The sequence below is a fragment of the Geospiza fortis genome, unplaced genomic scaffold, assembly GCF_000277835.1.
Source record: "Geospiza fortis unplaced genomic scaffold, GeoFor_1.0 scaffold857, whole genome shotgun sequence".
Lineage (NCBI taxonomy): Eukaryota > Metazoa > Chordata > Aves > Passeriformes > Thraupidae > Geospiza > Geospiza fortis.
This window is the reverse complement of record NW_005054595.1, coordinates 111654-133950: the sequence shown is the minus strand read 5'-3', so window position 1 is coordinate 133950 and position 22297 is coordinate 111654. Positions and strand designations below refer to the sequence as shown.

At 37.5% G+C, this 22297-nt stretch overlaps 1 protein-coding gene across 1 annotated transcript in view; it reads right to left on the bottom strand.

Moving 5' to 3' along the window:
* Positions 1-22297, bottom strand: part of SEMA3C (semaphorin 3C) — a 117821-nt gene that overhangs the window by 26499 nt on the left and 69025 nt on the right. Inside the window, exons 5-11 of the mRNA XM_005430040.3 lie at positions 21339-21458; positions 17394-17484; positions 13588-13707; positions 11668-11810; positions 9552-9666; positions 7355-7424; positions 4558-4702 (exon numbers count right to left, since the gene is read on the bottom strand). Of these exons, the coding sequence (XP_005430097.1) occupies positions 4558-4702; positions 7355-7424; positions 9552-9666; positions 11668-11810; positions 13588-13707; positions 17394-17484; positions 21339-21458 (804 nt within the window). The remainder of the gene's footprint in view (positions 1-4557; positions 4703-7354; positions 7425-9551; positions 9667-11667; positions 11811-13587; positions 13708-17393; positions 17485-21338; positions 21459-22297) is intronic.

The window sequence follows — 22297 nt, the reverse complement described above, 5'->3', positions numbered from 1 at the left end:
TGCTGAACCTACTTCTGCATGTTTTATGCTTCAAAACTGCCTGTTCAAAAAAAAAAAAATCCAAGAGGTTGGTACGGGAAGTTACCAAACTTTTGCATCTGTTTTTTTTTCACAGAATTAGTTCAAAGGCAGAAAACAAAATCTGATACTTAATTGCAATTTGGCCAATATTCCTCTTGTCATTTTTTTGATTACAAGATGATGAAAGGGCCCGCGACTCATCTTCATTTGAAAGAGAAATAATATGGAGTTAATGAGGGGGTCCCATAACAACTTCTTTATATCTGAAAAGGTTGTCTGTACATTCCCCTATGCCTTAGAAGTAACTGAAGTCCATGAATATTTTGGATGTTTCTTTAAACATCAAGAAGAACCATCCAAATAATCATCCCTGAGGCATTCTGGGCCTCATGAGAAAATAAAAGCCATCTTAGAAAACTCAACTCTTTACGGAGTTTGAAACTAAAAGGAAACTCTGAAGAAATCAGAGCTATGTCAGTAATTGGTACAAAGTTCTCCATGTACTTATGTTAATTTACTTGGGTTTTTTTCTCAGCTACCAGTACCTCACTTCTTATTGCTGCTCCTGAGCTTTCCTTTTTTCCCCCTTACTGTATTTCTGAACTGTGAAACTCTCCTCAGAGTACTGGAGATATTCAGAAGTGTTTCAACACAGTATTTTTCCAATTGGAAAATGATTTGTTCAATAAAAAGCACTTGATGGAAATTTGTTTATTTTGATGAGGGCCATTCTTACATCTAGGATGGAATTTCTGGTCAAAACCACAGACACAAAATAGCCAGTAGCTTAGGGAGAGATTTACCTCACCTGACTCCTACTCTCTTAAAGTCAGGCATTTATTCTTAGGTTTCCTCTGTAGTCAGTAATTCAGACTGAACACCCTGCTTTTAGATGGCTAAAATTACACAAAATGAATCATATTCTGAGAGACATGGACTCTCTCTGGGGATATGTGAGTCAGGTGTCCAACCTACCTGATGAGCTGCAATGCCAGAATTTGGGTTTTCACCTCCCGGGGCATCCCCGTAACCACAGGCAGGAGTGCCTGTTCTACCCTCACTTCTAAAGGCTGTTCCATATTGTGCACCCAATAAACTATTCATTGGGCATACCAGGAAACAAGTAGAGAGGGGACTTCAGCCTAATCACAGGCTTTAGAGTCATCTTCTGGCTCAATAAGAAGTTAATTATTTATACAAAGTAGAACAGCTCTGGTAGGAGCTCTTCAAAAGAAATTGCTCTGGCATCAGTACCCTCCAGGAAGAAGAACCAGAATTCAGATCAGACATGGGTTGTTTCTCTCATCTGACATCCTTGTTGATTTGTTTTTCTGGGCTCATATTTATCCTAAGGGTTTTGTTTTGGCTCTCATTAGAAACCATGCTCTATGTTAATGGTCTAGGACTGCTCACAAAGTTCAATTCTTATAATCTTGCTTGCTCTATCCTCTTCATATTCATCTACATTCCAGAAAATGTATGGAACTATCTGTTAAGATTAGCAATAAATGCTTAAAAAAGAACTGCATTCATCATTAGCAAGATTATTCTACTTGGTAGTGTTCTGCCAGACCTCAGTTCCTTTCAAGAGGGATTCTGTTTCACAAACAGCTCAACTTAAACTTTCCTGTCTCACATAGCTCAATTAGAAGTCTTTCTCTGATACTTTCAACCCTTCCATTATTGAGTTGGAGTCATAAGACTTTTGTCTGTGACTTATTGCAAAAATGTCTGTGCTATGATTCACACCAGCATGACCCTAAAAACTTACATTATATCATTGTTCCGAGCAAAGCTTTAACAAACATGTTTAATCAATTAATTCTTTTGCTAAACCAGTGACAAGCAAAAGATGATACTGAAGAAACCCATAAGCTCTCCCTTTCCTGGAGGGATTGAATGGGCATCCTTCACAGCTCATTCAAGAACTTGTCTACACAACTTGTCACACTTGATTATCACAATTCTTTAATTTACAACATATTCTCCAATATGCTGTAGGTACAAAAACTATTTCTGTAAACTCTGAAGAATGGAAACTACCCTCAAACATCACTGAGTTTAGTAGCAAGCTGCCAATTATGTATTTCTTTTTCCATAAGTAAGTTTTGCTTGTGGAGAAATAAGAAACCACTGGTATTTAGTGAAGGCCAGCCAAACACTGCCGAGTTGATCATGGCCAAAAGAACGTATTGCTTCATTTAATCCTACTGAAGCTACACTGAAGCCTTTCCATTGTTTATCCAGTGTACTGCAACATGATGAACTTTCACTTCTACCCAGAGGTTTAGTATGAATATCTCTTTAGGCAACTGCAAAGTAGGATTTTCCATGTCATATAAAAAGCCATCCCTGTCTAGTCCAGCATCCCAGAAGTTACAAAAAAAGTACATTCCACAGAAAAGAAGATCAAGCCCCACAGACGGCAAACTTGGCTAATCCTGTTAACTCTTTGAGCACAAATTCTGAGCAGCGAAAAATCCCCACGTCCCAATTTTCACAAATGCTTTGGTATAAGTGAAAAATAAACTTTGTGGCACACATTGAAAAGTGGAATTTTTTTGGCAGTAAAATAAAAGCAAAGCCAAAGAAATTTCATCTTAGAAAATATGACTTAGGGATACTCTGTTGTGGCTGAATCATGAGGAAACACAAAAGCCAGTGATCCAAAAATGAGCAATGGTCATCTAAAGGAATCTCTGTGAGCCATGAGCAATGATCTAAGAATTTATCTTCAAATTCAGAGCTCATCGGCACATCTGGAAAGTGTATATAATTTTTGTCACCATGTTAAATCCAAATCTGATTTTTTTTTCTCCTTTCTGTTGTGTTGCCCAATTTCTTTAGGCCAATCTGGAATACCTCAGAAGCCTCCATGAGGTGAACCAAAAAAAACATGGCAGTGGTTGAGGAAAGACATACAAACAAAACACTCTGAAGCAGGAAGAAACTGAAATGTGACTAACCACAAGAGTGTAGAACTTCCTGTTTAAATGGGTCTTTCTTCTAAAGCCTCAGTGCACTCTTGAGATTAGAACTGTATGAATTAATTGCAAGGAAAGACTAATGCCAGCATTAGACCTTAGTGGAATGTCAGGTATTGATTAGTTAATTCTAGAGATCTGGGAATGTAAAGTCCTAACTCTTATAGCCAGCAGCAACTGCACAAAAATGTCATGAAGAATGCTGTGAACAGGGATTGTGTGAACAGGGAGAGCTATTCCATGTATCTGAGCTATTCTATGTATGAGAGAGAAAAATAGAAAAAGAACAAGATTTTGCAGCATAAAGACAAATCAGACTGAAATAGTGATATGGTTAAAGGTCCCCACAGGGATTGGCAAAATTAAAGTAAAATTTAATTTCCTGTGATGAATGGAAAAGCACCAAAGTGTTAATCTAAAAAAAATATAACTGTATTGTTGAGAAATAATTGATGATTCTCTGCATATTTATTTTGTTCTGATACTTGAGAAACTGTAATACTTCATAGGAGTCAACACACACCCACACAACCATAATTCATTTAGCAAATATGGATTCAGACATGATTCTAGAGAAAGTTCATACATTCTTCATTAAAGCTTGAAGTATCAGATGTTACATTTCTGCGACATATAAATTAAGAATAGTTAAAAAGGTAAGTAAATAAAGAAAAAAGTGCATTAACAGCAACTTGTATGTAAGTAAATAATTTAAAAAGTGCACTAACAGCAATTTGTATATAAGTAAATAAAGGAAGAAAAAAGTGCATTAACAGCAATTTGTATATGTCATGAATTGAAAAGTAAGAAGAAACAATAGTTTTGTTTAAATATTTCATGAGATACTTTTACACAACTTGGAAACAAAGCTAGCTCTAATTGTGTACAGAATTTTTTGGAAGATTATAAATATCCCTGATACAATGAAAGGAAGTCCTGAAAGCAAGGCAAACAAAAAGCATTCTAACAAGGAAGATGATGGTGAACTGCATGGCAAGAAAATGTTTTTATTTCTAGGTCTCTCTTCCAAGATTCAGAACCTGGCATGGTATGACTTAGTCAAGTGACAAGTCCCAGAAACCTTGCTCTCTAAATTTTCTACTATATCTCCTAAGCATCTGAGTAGAGGTGCAAGATTCTAGAGAACTAAAGAAAATTCATACAGACAGAAAACAGACTTACAGACATTTGGATCCAGGCTGTGGAACACACTAACAATGCTGTCTTTGCATGCTTCTTTATTTAGCTACGTTTTGCACAAATGAACCCACAAAATGGAAATGTGCATTCAAACAAGGGAACTATCACCTAATGAAGCAGAAAGAGAAAGAACAACTAACACTTTACATGACTTTTAATTCTTTCTAGAAGACTTCCAGACACGACATGATTTGCGGTTGGATTTGCAGGCAACTGAAAAGCAAATAAAATAGTCCTGAATTGTAACTGCCACAGTCAGATACAGACTTTTCTCTTGGAGTAAATAATATTTATTTATGCATTAAACAAAGACAAGCAATTGGCAAGACTCAATAAACATCTTTGTACTTACGGTGCCAGGTCGTGGGTATGGAATTCTGCCCTGATATGGAATCAGCTGGTGGTTTGGGCCCTCCTTGTGCGCAAATGGTCCGTTGAACACAGTCTGGATGTCCGACAGATGATACACACACACAGCTGAGCCTTTAAATATGGAGCTGGAAGACAAGAGAAAGTTAGCATTGCAATCTACCAACTTTTTTACAGCTTTTCCAGAATTTTTCACGGTCCAATGATGAAAGATACCTCTAATATAATATTGTATACAATTTATTACTTTTATATGGATTTAAAACATTTTAAATCAACTCATCTAGCTGCCCAATATGCACCACTACTTCTTAAGACTTAGGACCTTTCTGAACAGTGAACTGAAAAAAAGAGAGAGGCAGGCACTATCCTACTGGTACAAAAGGAAGATTTCTTAATGGTAAATATAGAAGAAATATAATCTGGCTCCACTTAAATCAGTGGCAAAAGTATTGCTGACTTCAGTGAGGCAGGAGTTTTATAAACTTTGTACTGCCAAGCTTAGCACAGGTTTCCAGAACTCCGACCAGTATATTAACCACAAGATCTCCATGAGCCTCTTAAAATACATGGCTAAAATATTAATCAAAACATCCAGAGCAAATACAATTGTTTGGATTATTATAATCAGTTTCCAGCTTTTTTTTTGCAAAAAAATGGGGACAAGATGTGGCTGTAAAGGAATTACTCCCATACAGTCCTCAAATCCACCCATAAAACTGGTCTTATGAAGATCCAAGGTTGAAGCTTCTTGAGGGGAACCCAGGGGTTCAGCTAAGAAAAAAGTGGGCATGTTCTTCCCACTGCTCTAGATTCAGCCATGGGTCCAGGTAGCACAAGCCCTGAGTGGTCTCCATCACCCCATGATGATGAAGGACACTAGGGGAAAATTTTCCAGATTGATACTAAGGCTGACTACAGTGATTAAACTCCCTCATTTTTCCTCTTGCTGCATGCAAGGTTTGTGGTATTTATTTTTAAAAAATGGAAACTCCAGACAAGTCTAAAATCTGCCTAGTGTTAGCTGTAGGATGAAGATAATCCAAGTAACTGTTTTCAACTGAAGAAGAAAAAACACTCCAGAAAAAAGCCTGAAAACATTACACATGGTGTCTAAACAATAGAAGTGAAATCCACATTGCTCTCAGCTATATATGGATTAGCAGAATGAGCCTTTCAGATGGATTATGGTATTTGTGGAAATTTTGCTAGGTATTAATAGATTTTGAGAAATGCATTTAGTCTTTCCAGATGTTTCATATTAGATTTACAGCATATTATGACACTAAAAAAATTTAGCTCAGTATTAATCTATTTCCTTCTGTATGATTTAGATAAAAATACTAGTAGTTATTACTTCCTGTGATGTTTCTCTCTTGCTACTGTTATGAGTTGAAAGTTTACAGAGATGAAGATACAGGAACTATTAGGGAGTAAAAATCCTTATGGTTTCTGTATTTAACTAGATAAGATATTCAACCTGTAGTTGAACAAAAATAAAGCAAGAATACACCAATGCAGACATAAAAAATTCAGTACAGAGAGAAAATAGCTTGAGAACGAGAAAAAAGTGAAAGTTTCTCTTTTTTGTCACCTTATATGTTCCTGTGATTCAAATCTTATTTCCACTGACAAATACCAGAATCAGGTAGAAGTATTTCCAGTTCAGTCATGTTGCACCCCCAACATGTGGTTTTACTACTAAACATAAGCTCATCCTTTTCTCTTTTTGTGATGTAGGAATTACAGATAGCACCTAAGTTTACAACTTATGTAATGGGTTTTTTCCCCAATTAAATATCATAGAATCATATTCTCTTATCATATCTATATATTTGAGTAAGTATACCCCTATATCCCAGTGAAAAAACTCTTGGAGCAAAAAAAATCTGAAAGGATTTTTTTCTAAAAATTGCCATTAAAGGAATTATTAATAATAAATTACATAATTTTCTAATTTGATAAAATAATTTAAAATTAAAAAAAAATCCAGAAGACTTCTTTGAATGTAAGACATAAGAGCTAAATAATAAAGGGTAGCATATCAGAAATCAGGTGGTAGTAACCAATTTTACTCTTTGTTAACACTATGCAGTGAGGGCAAGAGGAAAAATAAAAAAATTAAGGTAGAGGTGGAAGAATCTGTTGGTCCACCTGCCAGTCTATCTTTGTGGAGAGTTTCAGCATAGTGAGCCATATCTAGGTGCTTCCACCACCCTTGGGAGCTCAGTAAGTGCTTTCTAAACCAGACAGTAAGTGAATACAACTGACTGGAAACAGGGAGCTGCAAGGAGGTGACCAAATGCCATGTAAGCTTGTCCTTTTGTAGCCAGCTGAAGCCAATATATTTATTTGCCATCTCTGTGATCATCAGCCAGCTGAGAGACTGGAAATGATTTGCATGAATTCATGTAAGATATCCTGGTTTGATCCTTCAGGGTGCTGGATGTTCTTCAGGAGGTGTTAAGTGCTCTCAGATGCCACATGAGTTCACTGCATTGAAGTCATCTAGCTTTCCACTGCTGAGCAGTGACAAGTGGCCCTCCATGGAAATGTTTTGCCAGCGGCAGCTGACAGTATGTCAGGAAGCAGTTTGCTCCAAGAAGCACAGCTCTGACATAGATACCAACAGCAATGATACTGAGACATCTGCATGCAAACCATAGCCACAGCAGACACACAAAATTGCCCAGCACAGCCTCATCCACAAAGCATCAGTTTCAGTTTTCATATAGAAAATCAGGCAGTTCAGCTAATTTTTTTCAAATCTCCATGTTTACCTTGATGTTGTAAAAATTCCATACACAAGCGTTGTTCTGGGGTTATCTGTCTCTAGGAGAAACACATCCTCTGTAAGAAAGAGAAAGAAAAACATTTTGAATATTTTCCAGTTTAACTGATGATTTTATTCCTTCTAAACTCAACAGTAGTTTTATCTCAGACTTGAATGGGAAAAAGGAGACTTAACCACATGAACAGATCACAGATGCATAAATCTAGCATTTAAACATTCAGAAACAAATTTGGAAATTAACTCCATGCCCTCTAGCCTTATGAAGACAGAAGGCAAAGATTTTCAAATACATTCAGGATCTATGTCACACATTTTTCTCAGCTGTATCTTGTTTCAGCGGGTTGTTAAGCAGTAGGAAAACATTAAAGTTGCAGTAGGTTTAAGACAAAGAGTTCCCGTAGATGGATGTAATCCAAAACAGGGAAATTAGGTGTTTTATTGTCCAGAACGCACTGGAGTGCCCTCACTAGAGCATTTTCAACATGATATGAATGTCAGACAGCTTTGCAGTAAAGACTGTGAGAGATGTAAAACTCCTGCCTCCTGTTGTGTAGGGATTTATTGACTGCACTGTGCAATGCTGTACCTACTCACTGAAATGGATTTACCCACTATTACCTCTGATCTGCTGATTTTTTTTTACACTTCAGTGAAAACTACTTTAATCTCTGACAGTTTCTCCTTACAAATGTTTTTAATCACTATAATCATGCTACCTCTTAAACTTAATTTACAACTCAAAAAAGACTGAACTGCGTGAGCTTTTTATCACAGAGTATGTTCTTTAGCTTTCCATTAATTCATGTGGCTCTTTCATTTAACCTGCTGAATTTTTTAAATATTCTTTTCAATGTGTCAAAAGCAAAAGATTTCACCATGCAGAACTGGAAGTGTTATACTCTCGTGAATTATACATGAACACAGAAGCATGTGTTTGCTCTCTCCCCGTTTTCTGAATTTCCAGCTGTGACTGTATTCTTCCTCTTTGCTAGGGAATTGTGCTGGGAGCCCATGCTGAGAGCATTGTCTCCTATTCACTATGGCCCTACATATTGTCATACAAGAAACTAAAAGCAGTTATCCTACTGCTTTGTTGAAGAGGAGGGTGTTGGTAAATCACAGTTCTGAAAGATGAGCTGCTGTGGCAGTGCTGAGGCACTGCAAACCTCACAAAATCAGTCCTCCAAGCACCTTGCACATTCCGAGCTAGAGCAAGTTAGGATCTGCTCCTAGGCCCAATCAGGTTCCATTGAAACCTTGAACTAAAGCAAGTACACCAAATAGTTGTAAACATATAAACTCAGAAAGACTCCAAACCCCATTTGCTATGGTGGGAATCAGGAATAATAACCAAGAAAAGGAATAGAGGATACAATGGAGAGAAGATCAGAACCAGATGCAGACCCAGTGCAGGGCACATTAGCTGCTTATAATATTTATATTTATAGTAAAGCACATACCAAATCTTCAAATACATGAATTCAGAACCATGATTTTGTGTATTTTAGCTACAAAAACCATAGAATTTGAAACTTTCTGGTACTGTTGTTTGGCATGTTGGTATCAAGCTATGCATCTATTAATTCCTTCATGAAAAGAAACCTCTTGTGATTGCTGTATGCATTGAATATTTACAGTATTTCATATGTTGAAACAAACATTTGTATGACTAAATGATTCCTGAAAAATAGTATTTATGGATAGTGCTATTGCTGGTGCCACTAACAGGATTTATTAGCATTATCTTGAATTACCAAACTGAGGACTCTACCGTGTGATCAAAAAATAGAAAAAATGCATTATGGAAAAGCTGTATGTCACACAGTGCTATAAGACACAGTTTCAAAGGGGATGTTAAAAACTCTCTATTGTAATCCAAGCTAGTAGCAAAACAGTAAGAGAATCACTTAGATGTTTCTTTACAAGAATTAATTCTTTACATATATCATTGTTTTACATAGTCAAGATTAATTACCTTAATTACCTTATAATTACACAGAGAGACTTATGAAGAATTTCTTGGTTTTGCTGTCATAAAACTGCAAGGGGAATTTTGTCATGGGCTTCGAGTGCTATGATTTCACTGTTATCAATTTGACTAAGAAACTGAATGAAAATCAGTCATTAAATAAGCACAAGGCACAGCATTTAGATGAAGTTTTAAGGAATGTTTTTTGTGATACCTAATTCATCAAAGTATGTTTCTGTTCCATCTTCATCCATTACTGAGCACACAAGTCTTGCTTTCAAGAATGTTGTCCACTTGTTCACGAGACTGCGCTGACCACCTGTGTCATTCTGGAAAGAAATATTGTTTTCAGAAAAGAAGAAATAAAACACAGCTAACATTTTACTGGGCTTTCCCACATTTTTCCCAGGTTAATCCATTATCTAGATAATTATCTGGTAAATTTAATATTAAAAATAGATAGGACTAAGCCAAATCCCCTCATCTAAGCATTCTATATGCAGAACAAACCAAGAACTAGTTTTCTGAGTGGACTTTCTCTGCTGGGCTAGCAGGATTGGAGGGTTGGGCAGTAGATTTTTGTGCATCAAAAAATCGAAAAATTTTTGTGCATGCTGTTGACTGGAAGTGACTATGGAGCTCTGCATCACTCATTGAAACCCAGGATGAAGTCCATGCTATCTCTAAAAGGTCTCATGATTCTATGCAGGGATGTTTCTTCCTAGTCCTGACAGCAGCATAGCTGCACCTGACCTAGTAAAACACACTAGCACATGAGGTAGATGCTCTAAACAGTAATCAGAAATGATGGCTAGCGTGGGTCAAGCTAGTTATGCACTGTTGCAAGTCCTGCTAGCTGGGTCCAGAGATGGCTTGCTCAGAGCTCACTCACGGATCTTTCCAATTTTCCATGGTTCAGGGTGGGAACTGTAACTGCCAAGCCAGGTGATGCAGCCCTGAGGTGACAGATCCTGACCAACTGTGCTGGGGAATGCCTTATGTAAGAGCAGTGTCCTCTGAACTGCATAACATGATGTCACCCAAGGAAAGAAAAAAACCAAAATGTAGAAGTACTGAAATGGGCTTTCAATAAAGTGCTGGACATGTTCCACTGATGCTGTTGGAGTTTGTAATCCAACATTTTGGGTGACTCATAAAGAGTCTTTTCACTGGGTAATATATTTTGCCAGTCTTAAAGGTGTAAACACATGAATACGGTGATATTGCATGTATACAAGTATACAAATATGACTGGCTCAGATTTCTTTTAATTTGCCTTGGGATTCTGCCACTGGCTTCAGTGTAAGTCTAAAAAGGCTCAGGCCTTTCAAAAATCATTTGGGCTTCATCATAACAGTAGAAAACCTAATACAGCTGTAATTGTGTGAAATGTCTTCTTGCAAAACACCCAAAAAGGCCTTTAGGCACTTTAAAATACAGAGAATGGAGATTATAAAAGAGATCACATTCTTCAGCATATTGCCAGAGAAGAACAAACACCTTCACATCCAGGTACAACAAAATCACAAAGCATCAAATTCTAAAGAAAAGCCAAATTAAAGACAGGGAATGTATAAACACTCACAATGAACTTCCTGAAGCATTCCAAAAGAAGGAATGAATAGGCTAGCAGCAACTGTGCATTTATAATTTTTCTCTCATTAAAAAAAAATGATTTTACCAGAGATATTAATAGCTGCTTCAATAATTTTTCATCTACAGTTGATTAGAGATACAAAAAAAAAAATGAAATAGAGACAATGAGGAATGCTGTGAAAAAAAATTAATTATTGTCCAGGAATAGCCACAACTCCTGAATTCAAATTTCCTGCGCACATTTTTAAAGTTAGGCCCACACATGCATCAATGCAAGCAAGATGAAAGAACAGATGTCATAAAAATGAAAACAGCATTTGAAAGTTAAATCCACCAGTTTAAAAGCTTGATATTTCTGACGTGCTTTAACTATTTTGAGTGTGTGTGTGTGAAAGCCTTCACTGCCTAAAGTTCATTTTTATTAAGAAAACAATGTGTCTTCTTTGTGCTAAGGACAGCAAGTTTGAAAACTTAACACTGGTAACTATTCTGACTCAGTCAGAAAAATACACAAATCCCTGAACCTCTATGTTTCCATATTCTTACATGTATTGTTAGATATATATAACCTGTTCAGACCCTAGCTGTGAGTAACAGCTCTTCTTAATTATGAATGGGGACACAGAAACGGGAAATTTTGTCAAATTAAAAGCTTTTCAAACATTTAGTCTTTTAGATTATCATGTCACACTAGCAGCTTATCCCAGAAACCTGGTAAACAAAATAGTTCTTACTGGGCACACTCTTGCAATCATTGAATGAATTTGCTTTGTGCTGCCGCTGTTGTCTGTGAGTCTTTCTTTGAAGAAGAAGTAGATTTTGGCATCATTGGGGTCAGTGCCATCTGGGATAACATGAGCATCCACAAAAATAGGCTCTGAAATGAAAAAGTTTACCAAAAGGATGAAACCAAAAGATGTATAAGCAACGAATGATTTGACATTTACTGACTGCTTCAAGGAAGTGCTGAATATACCAAATATCAACAGGTAAATGGCTCCATGCTGGCAGCCACATGTGCTTGCATCCTCGGACTTTATTTTACAGCAAATTTTTGGAGGAGCAGTCCAGAAGCAATGGTATTGGATTACTGCAGAGACCCAAAGACTTTGAGGAAGAAGGAAGAATCAGTGTTTTATCTGGGGCTCCTAAGGAAAGTCTTATTGAGACAAAACTTAAAAGTAAGCTGGAAGAGCTTAGGAATATAACAAATAAGGCTCACAAATAAGAGAGGAAAACAATTTGTGCAACCCAGAAAAGGAAAGGAGGGGAGGCAAATGCTTGAGAAGCATTTGACCTTGTATCAGAGGCTGGTAAACATAATCAAATGTATGTGTAAAACACTACAAAAGAGAATTAGGGAGAGAACAAAATAATTTATAACCTTAACAGCAAACATATAATGGACAGTGCAGGAGCCCTCAGAATATCTCCTCTGACTGAAGAAAGAAGGGGCCCTTCTCCCTGCATGAAGGCTTTGTCTTTTCAATGATCATGCAAGATTTCTTGTTCAATTGAAGTGCAGTACAAAGTTTAAAACAATCTCATACAAAGGTTGAATGTCTGACATAAAACTCATTTTGAACTGCACCATTTTTCTGTTCACATAAGTCTATTCTCAATTAATATAACAAATGTCATGACTCTGGCTCTAAAAGAACATGGAGATAAATTGTACTTTCAAGTACCTGTTTTGAACAGATAGATTTTCCAGAAATTAGGCATTTTAAAATTTTCTTTTTCTCTAAGTCATTTTAGGATGCACATGTTAGGGTGCACAGGTAAGAATGTGTAACAAACAGAAAAAAAAATTAGAGAGCAGATGTAGTTTCCCTTTCATAATGAAATGACTTTGTGAATGAAATCTTGTGATTTCATTGTAGTCACAGCCAGACAGGAGTTGTAAGTCACCAAAAAAAAAATCAAGACAAAACCGCAGTAACTTTACTTCAACATACCTGAAGGCTTTTTAAAAATGTAATTACTTCTGCTCAGAGGGGTGACTACCATTTTAATTTAAATTGGTTTCATTGGAAGGAGTCTTCTTACCAGTAAAGACAGGGAGAATTTTCACAGTGATGTCAGTGAATCAAAGAGTTATTTGATTCCACTCAGAAATGAGTTTTTCTACTGTGTTTAATCAACCAATTTATCACCACTGAAATAAGTGGTAATGATCCACATTGACTTCTCTGATAGTGGGACACTCTTCTGCATGCATTTTGAATGCAAGTGGTAATGAATCTTCTGTGCAGATGGATCACCTTGAATTAACTGAAGCTGGTGGCTTAGAAACAAACACTGATTTAAGGCAGTATCTGATTCATAAGAGGTGAAGGCACTTTTCTAGAAATCAGACTGCCTTCAATTGCTATTGGAAAGGTCTTCATACAGTTGCCCTCAAAGAGCTTGGTTCAGCCTTAATGCAAAAAAAGGCCCTCAGGTGGGGCAGCCTCAGAGTTTGGCTCATGCAGAGATCCCTCTACATCTGTGCATTGTCTACAGTTTGTATTTACACACATTTCTTCATGGTTCAGGTTCATAAATTAAATTCAGAGACAAACTCTTTAAAATAGAAAGTCTTTGTTTTAAGCAAAGGAAAGCAGAATCTCTGTGACACCCACTAAAACTCTGATAAATTAAAGGCATCTCACCACTCAGCCACTTGGAGTTGTGCTGGTCAGTCCTCACTGCATTCCTCCTGGTCAGACTGCGAAAAATGGCTGCATCTGTCCCCATGAAATCAATATACATTCCTGAAAAAAGCTCTTCATCTGTAAAGAATTGAAATGGAGGGAGAATTGTTATGGCTTTTGGGAAAAAAGAAAAGTTTATTTTAAATTCATCAGCTCTTTATTTACACAGGATTCTATACAGATAAATAGTGGGTCATGGGAATGAGGTTTTCTCTGATTTACAAAGACTCAAACTAGAATGCATGAGAGTAATCAGATTTTTCTTAGAGACTTTATGGAACTGTACCATTAAATGCCACAGCAGAGCTGCATACATGGGAAACCATTCTTGATAGAAAGTTTAGTTGCCCTATTTGCACTGCTAAAGACCACTGGAGAATAAGGCTAGTGTTATCAAAAAGTATCATATTCAATATCTTAAGTATGCACTTCAAAGAATTTTTTTTTTTTTTGTTACGAAAGCAGCTGAAGTGACTGGGTTGAATTTATTGCTGCTGTAAACTGGCACAACATCTATTGCAGTCAGTGGATCAGTGCCAGTTTTTACCAGCAGCATTGTTATGGCTGCCCCAGGCAGCCTCAAGCTGCCTTCAGTATCGCAGAAGTCAGACAATCATATCACTGAACTTTACTCAGAGTAATATGGAGCAACAGTTGTCCCCCAACAGCAGAATGAGACATGCAACTCTTACACTAAGTATGAGCTTCTGCTCCCTGTGCAGGGCTCAAAACTCAGCCCATCCGTCAGGGTCTCTATCTGTGTTTGTTTCAGTCTGTGTGTGTGCATAAACATATGTATATATAATTACAATTATAATTACATATACTATCATTTTCTACTCTGTGAATAACCAAGCAATTTCCACTGACTAATGACAATGAAACCCCAGAGTAGAAAACAGTAGCTAAAATAAACTCTAACTCTCAGAGTGGGAGTGGTGGCTGAATACATTCCAGTACAGCTGGGTCCCTTGATTGATGTTTTTGTCTGTACTCCTGGACTACCCAGAGAGTGTGGTCAGGCTGGCAAGAGTCACAGGCTCAGAAACACTTGAGGCTATTTTCATGCTCTGTGTGTGTGTGTGTGTGTTCATAATCAGCATGGAAGACTACTGAGAATCTCATGAGAGGATCAAAACTCTGGAGACTTCGCTTTTCTGCTGCTAACTGAACCCTGGCAGGGCATCCAGCAGCCACTCTTCTGCTCTCACCTCTCCCCATGATGACAAGATTCCTACACAGGGGATTTAAGCAATGCACTTGCTGCATGTTGCTGAAGCATTTACTTCTGGAGGTGGTATTGACAGAATGATGTCAGATCTGGACAAATTTATAAGTGATTTTGTATATTTGCCTCCTTGCCTCAATCCATCAGAACTTTATTCTTATTATGAAACAAATTGGCTGAAAGAGATCAGGTTTATGGTTCTCACTAAATGTTATGTACAGTCCTGTGCATATACACATACATAAACACTTCAGAACAGTACTACACTATGTAATTTTAATCCTATTATATATCAACAGTATTACTTATGTCTTAAGCATTCCTAATGTCTGTTTGCTAATCATGTGTCAGGAGAGATCCATCAGTTCCACTTCCTTCTGGTAAAATCCTGAAATTCCACACAGTATTTGGTCTGTAAAGCACAATGAATTCACTCCACTTTGTTACTGGGGGAAATTACTGAATTGATGAGGTATGTGTGCTTTTATAAATATCTCATGGTGGGGAGAAAGATATGCATCCTGCACACTAGTATTGCCAAGCTGCTTCAAAGCACCTGTTTCATTGCTTTGATGCAAATGCATCTCTGTACAGTGGCAAACTGTACAAAGTTCAAATTTATTTTTATAGCACCACTTTCTTCTGAAGGGTGAATCAGATTTCCTGCTGTATTCTACGCAGGTGATGCCCAAAATGGTCAAGAAATTGCATCTATATTTAAAAAGGGTCATTTTGTTGTGGAAAAGTTAGTTGGCCTGCTGGTATTTACTATGTTCTGAAGCAATGGGAGGGAATTTCTCCTGCAGAAAGCTCAAAGGTGACTCCAGTGCATTGGTTCAGTGCCCTCATTACAACATGGGCAGAAACAGAAAATGTTCATGTTTCTGGCATGGATACTGAGGCCAAATTCACTAGAGCTTAAGGCTTTTGAAGTGACTGGACTTTGCAACACAAAGTATAAAACTCAATCTGGGGACTCTTTTTAAAAGGAATTTGACCTTTGTGGAATAATTTAAACTTTGTAGATGAACTATGCCATGAACGATAAGTCAAACTGGAGGGAAAGTCTCCTTAGTCACATAACAGAGATCAAGGAAGATAACAAAAAGTCTGTTAAGATGAACAAAGCTGCCATAGACCTACTGTAGAAAAAAATCAGCTTACTATACAAACAATAATTCAGAGACAATATTCTTAAATGTTGCTATATAAAATCCAGAAGGAACAAGGAAAGGAAACAGTCACCTCACTTAATAATACCAGAATGGCAATTAGTAGCAGTGGACTCATCTAACACTGACTTTGAACAAACATTTTCTTTACACAGTGAGTGTCTGTAAACACTGTCCCTAAATCACTGTTGAGATAAAGGTGTAAGAGCAGCCAAGGTTCAGAGAGATGTCTAGGTAGCATTCACCTGTTCTCTAAAGGTGTTCAGTTCACATCTCTGTGAATAGGTATACTTATCCTTTGTACTAAATAGATATGTAGTAATAAAAAAAAAAAGGCAATTTATATTTTGAACAGGCCATGTAGGACAGACTGTATCACACTTTCCTTGAGATCTACAAGACTTTAAAGGAAATATCTCACACAATATGAAATTGATGTAATTGACTTCAGAGGAAGCTGAATGGCAGAAACATGACACATTGTTCCCTGGTAAACCTTGGGTGAAATACACAGTACCTGTGTACAATAAGTTTTATTTACTAAGAAAGTCTCAAAAATCTGTGCAACTGCTGCTCCCTTCACAGCCATAAATACAGCAAGGAGCAGATACATGTTGAAAAATCAGGGCTTTGGCACTAGAAGTGTGTGAACACACAGCAAATGTGAAAGGTCAGGTTACACTGAGTATATATTTCCAGCTCTTCCTGGATGAAAAAAAAATAAGTATCTTTTACAGATGACCTATGCTGCACAAAGTGTACTCCCCCTTTGAGTTTTCTCATAGGTGTGCAACAAGCACAGCATATTGTTTCACTTTCTGGCCTTTCAGATGGAAGATAATGGCAAAATTTGGGTGGCTATAAAGCAAATTGAAGAATGAAGAGCTTTACAATAGTTGGTCGGCTCTACAGCAACGATGACAACAAAAATGAAGCATCTGAAGTCTTCAGGCTTTCTTTCCCTGGCTACTCTGAGATTTTAAAAGTAATTAAATAAGACACAAGTGCTGTCTAGGATGAACAAGGTCAGACACCATTCAAATATAAATGCTAGACAGTAATGCAAAGCTGAAACTACTCCTGGGGAAAAATGTGTAATCTGGAGAAGGGAGAACCTTTTGTTTTCTGTGTCCCTCTCCCCCTTTCAATAACTTATTCTTGCATTTCATTTGTTCACCCACCTTAAGCTTCACACAGGCCTTGAAACATGGATGGAGCCACCCCTTGTGCCTATCAGCCAGACAAAAGGCACTGCTCCTGGGGGGCTGAACTCTGTGTCCAGCTCCCTTGGGGCATTCCATCAAGCCACCCTCCACATGACCACATGGGTTCAGACCCCAGCAGCCTGGGGTATCTTTACTTACTGATCATAACAGACACCGTGTTCACGTTAGGGTTGAAAGAGCAGCGTCCCTTTCCTGATTCACACTTGGAGTCAATCTTGAAGATTTGTTCCTGCAAAGCAGATTTGTGTGTCACTTCCCATGTCAGAAATCATTAGATCTAAGCTGGTTTTTATGCCTGTTCACAGCATTAGCAATGCTCTATTAACAGTGCTCTACTGGGCACTTTCACTGTGCTATTGGTAGTTTAACTCTTCTATTCAGAATTCGTCATCTTGTTAGATAACACTGACGCACGGTTATTATCAAGACTCTTGTTATAAATTCAAGACACTGAATCAAAAAAACGTTCCCTCTGCCTTTGTTAAGGATATCTGTTAAGGATAGGTTGACTGATCTCTGCAATAATGTCAGTGGAGATTGCTTCTGTGGTTTTGAAGTTATTTATCATTTATTTTCTGAATAGATTGGTGTACTTATAACTGTCTAGGACATTGTAATAAAGCTACTAGAACAATAACACATGTAAAATAAAAATCTCTTATGACAACTGTCATTAGATTATAGCATAAATCATTTGGTCCTTACTGAGTTATCAGACCTCAAAAACCTCCCAAATGACACTTATTTTCCTCAATACTATCTCTTGGATTACGTGTAGAGCTCCAAATCCACAGTGACAGATGATTTATCTATGCCACTTACCAAAGCCTGAAATCTCCTGATTTTATTTTTTTTTAAGAAATCATGGTACAGGGATTTTTTTATGTGTTATGTACTTTATGAACAGGAAATACATTTAGCAAAGTAGAAGCAATTTGGACTACAGCTTAAAGTACAAACAATCTGAATATCTTTAGAAAATCCACCCATTTTGGTGCAACTCTTCACTTCTTGGTTCCCGGTAATACCAGCACAGTGTGCTCAGCAAGAAATGACTCAGGCCCAAGCTCATTCCTTAAAAACTGCAGTCAATAATGGCAGATATAAGCTGACCCAATACACACTGACTCCTTCACACTGTATACCAAACAGTTTGTTCTTAAGCTCCTACAACAAACTTCCAATCTTCAATAAAAGGCCAAAAGACACAACTGCAAGAAAAAAAACCCAACAACAACAAATAACCAAACTTAAACATTTCAAAAGAAAAATGTAGCTGACAAAAATTCCAAAGAAAGGCTTATGTGACGTAGATGCCAACAATTAGTTATTTGAGAAAGGCCAGCAACTCCTGATATTCCCTTTAACAGCTAATGTAAATCACATTACATTAATGTGGAGTGGGGAGTGGGGATGCCACACAAGTCCCTCAGCAGCCGTTTGGCACCAGTGAACTGAAGATTACACCAAGTTCAAGTGCACAGCTGCAGCAGGAAGTTTTCATGACTGCTCCCCCTCTTTCCCCCCTCTTCTGTTTTGCCTAATTTAATCTCAGAGATCTTATCTATTGTTTCAGTAATAAGCTCTCTAAACATTGTTAAAATATAAGTATGAAGTTTCTAATGTGATCTTGGGTGGTTTCTTTGTTGTTTTTTTTTCACTTCTAGATTATATGCATCTTGATTCTAATCCATGTTTACTATATTAACCACTATTTACCAATTCAAAATGCCCATTACTCCTCTACTAAACTAGCTCCAGGATTACACTTGATTTTCATATATATTAAACTACTGTTTAGTCTATAATTATTTCACTTAGGGATTACACTTCCTTCTGTTTGCATTTACTTTGACATTAGAATATATTTGGGTGACTAAGGGAGTAATTACCAAAGACCAAAGTATTAAGTGTGCCAAAGAAGAAAATTAATTGTTTTATAACCTCGGTTTCAGGGAAAAGGGCAAAATTTTGCCTCATCAATGAAACCCCCATTTTTTGTGAGCTTATGTGGAATCCTGGAGATGGAAGAGCAAAACAGGCCCAGTTCTTATGATTGTTGGATATGACTCTGTCAGACTTTTTAGCTACTAAAGAAAAACAGATGTGCTTTCTAAAATATTCATTTTGCACGTGCAAAAACAACCTTTTGTGCATTGAAAACTGTACCATATTGAAGGTGAAATGATACAAGCAGAGGAAAAAATGAATTTTCACTAGTCCCATCAGCATTACATAGTTCCTCATACTGCTCTATCAATTAGTCATGCACAGATATATGCAATGAGTTCAGAAGGAAATTCTTGGGTTTAGACTGTTATGCTATTGTTGGCCTGCACAGTAATGGCTTTGAGCACGAAGTGCCTACAGTCAAGTGTCTCACAGACTCCAGACGTCTGAAACAGCAGTTTATTTAATCAATTGATCATAGGCATGCAGCTATACAGACAGGCTAAGTGAAGCTGCTTCTGCTTTTCCAAGCCATGTATCTTTACTTTTCATTTAAGAAATTTAACATCTTGCATCATCTGGAGATGTCATTTCCTGCCCTCCCCTCTGTCCCAATCTCATTTACAAACAGTCTAAAATAATGAGATTCAAACTTCTCTGGCCTGCAATACCAGTACTTAAGATGATAAAGAGTATTACAATGATTAAAGACAAATGAGATCACCATTCATGTTTTAAATGATTTTTCAAGAAATAGAATAATGCTGGGGAAAGGTGATCCCTGTTTCATAATACATCAAAATAAGTCAATGCAGAATTTTTTAACCAGAAGGATGGATTTACTTACTTAGTTCTGCTTGCTTCTGCTTTTAAATCCAGGCCTATAATCTCTACTTTTTGATAATTTAGTTGGACTGAAAGTGCAGTGATTCCGACTGCATGCTAAGGAAGCTGGAGCCAGGTAGGGATCTACCAAAAGTCACTGAGATCATACCATGCAAACTGACCTGGAGGAACATTGACTAACCACCTCCCTGGCACCCTCTGCAGCAGTTCTGGGTCTTGGCCAGAATTCCCATCCCACTCCCAATTAAATCAGTGATGAATTTCTCAGTGTCTTCCCAAGAAGCCAGCCCAGCTTTTAAAGTTGCCCTCACATGGCAAAGCTCCAGGCAGCACACTCTGATCTTCCTACCCAACACATCTGCTTCCACATTGTTCTGGAAAATATACTGCACACCCCTGTGCCTCCAGACATGAATCTGACCCAAAAGCTACTGAGGTGCTGCCTCCTGCTTGAGTGCCTTTCTCTTTCTTTCTGGTTGCTTAATTTATTACCTATTACATTTGCAGATAAACAAACATTTCACTTTCAAATCAGGAAACTTGGACCATATACTTCTGAAACATCTGGTACTTATACTGAAAATACACTCAGTGAAACTGAGTATACAAAAATTGGAAACCAATCTAGAAAAAGTAAGATCTTACAGTGAAGAGAAACTTACCAACTTCATCTGGGTACCATTTAGTGGGGCAAAACTTGTGCAGTAGATAAAGATCCTATACTGGGATTGCATCTAGATGATGTTAAACTGAATTCCAGCAAACCTAATCTGAATACTTAGCCAAATTAAGGGTTTCTCCAAGGAACCAGTAACACATGGAAGTTATAAAAAGTGAAATTTGTATTTTACTTTTCATCTAACTGGCTATTTCCTTTCAAATATTTCTTGGGTATTTTTCCACCAAATGGTAGGAGTGAATTAACCAGACAATGTCAAATAAAAAGTACTACCAAATGTATCCCAGCATTTGGTATGACTGTGGGCAACCAACATTTATTGGACATATATACATATATATATAAAAATAGGACAAATATTGTCGATATATTGAACAAATATATCATTTTTTGGACAACCATGATATTTGAGGCATGGATTTTGATCATGGCTTTGCTTCTAGCTGCTATCAGGTCAGAAAACTATGGACCTTTGCTCTTTCACTATTTAACATTGGTGAAGGAACCCACTGGGACCACTGACTCTTGCACTTTCAAAACTTTGAGATTTTGCTTCATGCCAGCAGGGTGGACCACGAAGTGAGTGGCCAGAAAGAAAGGAGAGTTACCTCAGACCTGCGTCCCCTGTTGACGTAGACGCAGACGGGGCTGAAGGCGCCGCTGCCGCAGACGTACAGGTGGGTGCGGTTGTACGACTGGATCACCCGCACAAAGTTCCCACAGCCGTGCTGCAGGAAACACAGAGAACAGTCACTCCACAGGGGCAAGTGTTAGGAGATGTTGGGAACTCTAGAGAACATGACATAGAATTTTAATAGCATCACGAAAACAGCTACTGAGTTTGTTGGTCTCTAGATCTGGACAGCTGTTTCTTTTCATGTCATTTTGCCTGCTCTGGGAACTGGGCTGTCTCTGATTGAACATCACAAATGAGTTACAGAGGAGTCCACATAGCTCTCCTACTTCCACACAGCAATCTAATTTTCATTCACATATTTCTCCCGTGTGAGAAGAAGCAGGACCTCTACAGGAAACCAAGGCGTAACCTTAGTACATTTCCTTAAGGACACCTCTGAAACAGCCTCTTTTTCTCCCTGATTTGTTCAACATAAATGGAGATAATTAAAAAGAAAGCAAGTCCAAATATCAGATTTTGCTATTTGTATAAACAATTTATATCCAGAACTTTAAACTGAGGTTTGCAGTCAATTGTTGCTTTGTATGGAAGACCTACAGTGACATCTTCAAATCAGCATGAAAATTAAACCAGAATGTTAAAGGCCACACAGTTCACAGTATTGGATTTACATTTTTTCCCCTTCCCTTTTTTTATAACTCTTTCATTTTTTACTGTGATCAAGTGTTAGTGCACTTTAGGTTGAAAATAGATTTTTTTTTTATGAATACATTTTCTTACCCAGATCCCAGAACTGCTTTCATATTCAACCATCCAAACCTCACCCAAGAAACTGTGAACTGCATATGTTTTATGAGCACAGGGTTGGAAACTGTCCCATCAGTCATCTTAATGAAAATCAGTAGAGTTAATCCTTGTTTAGCAGACTGC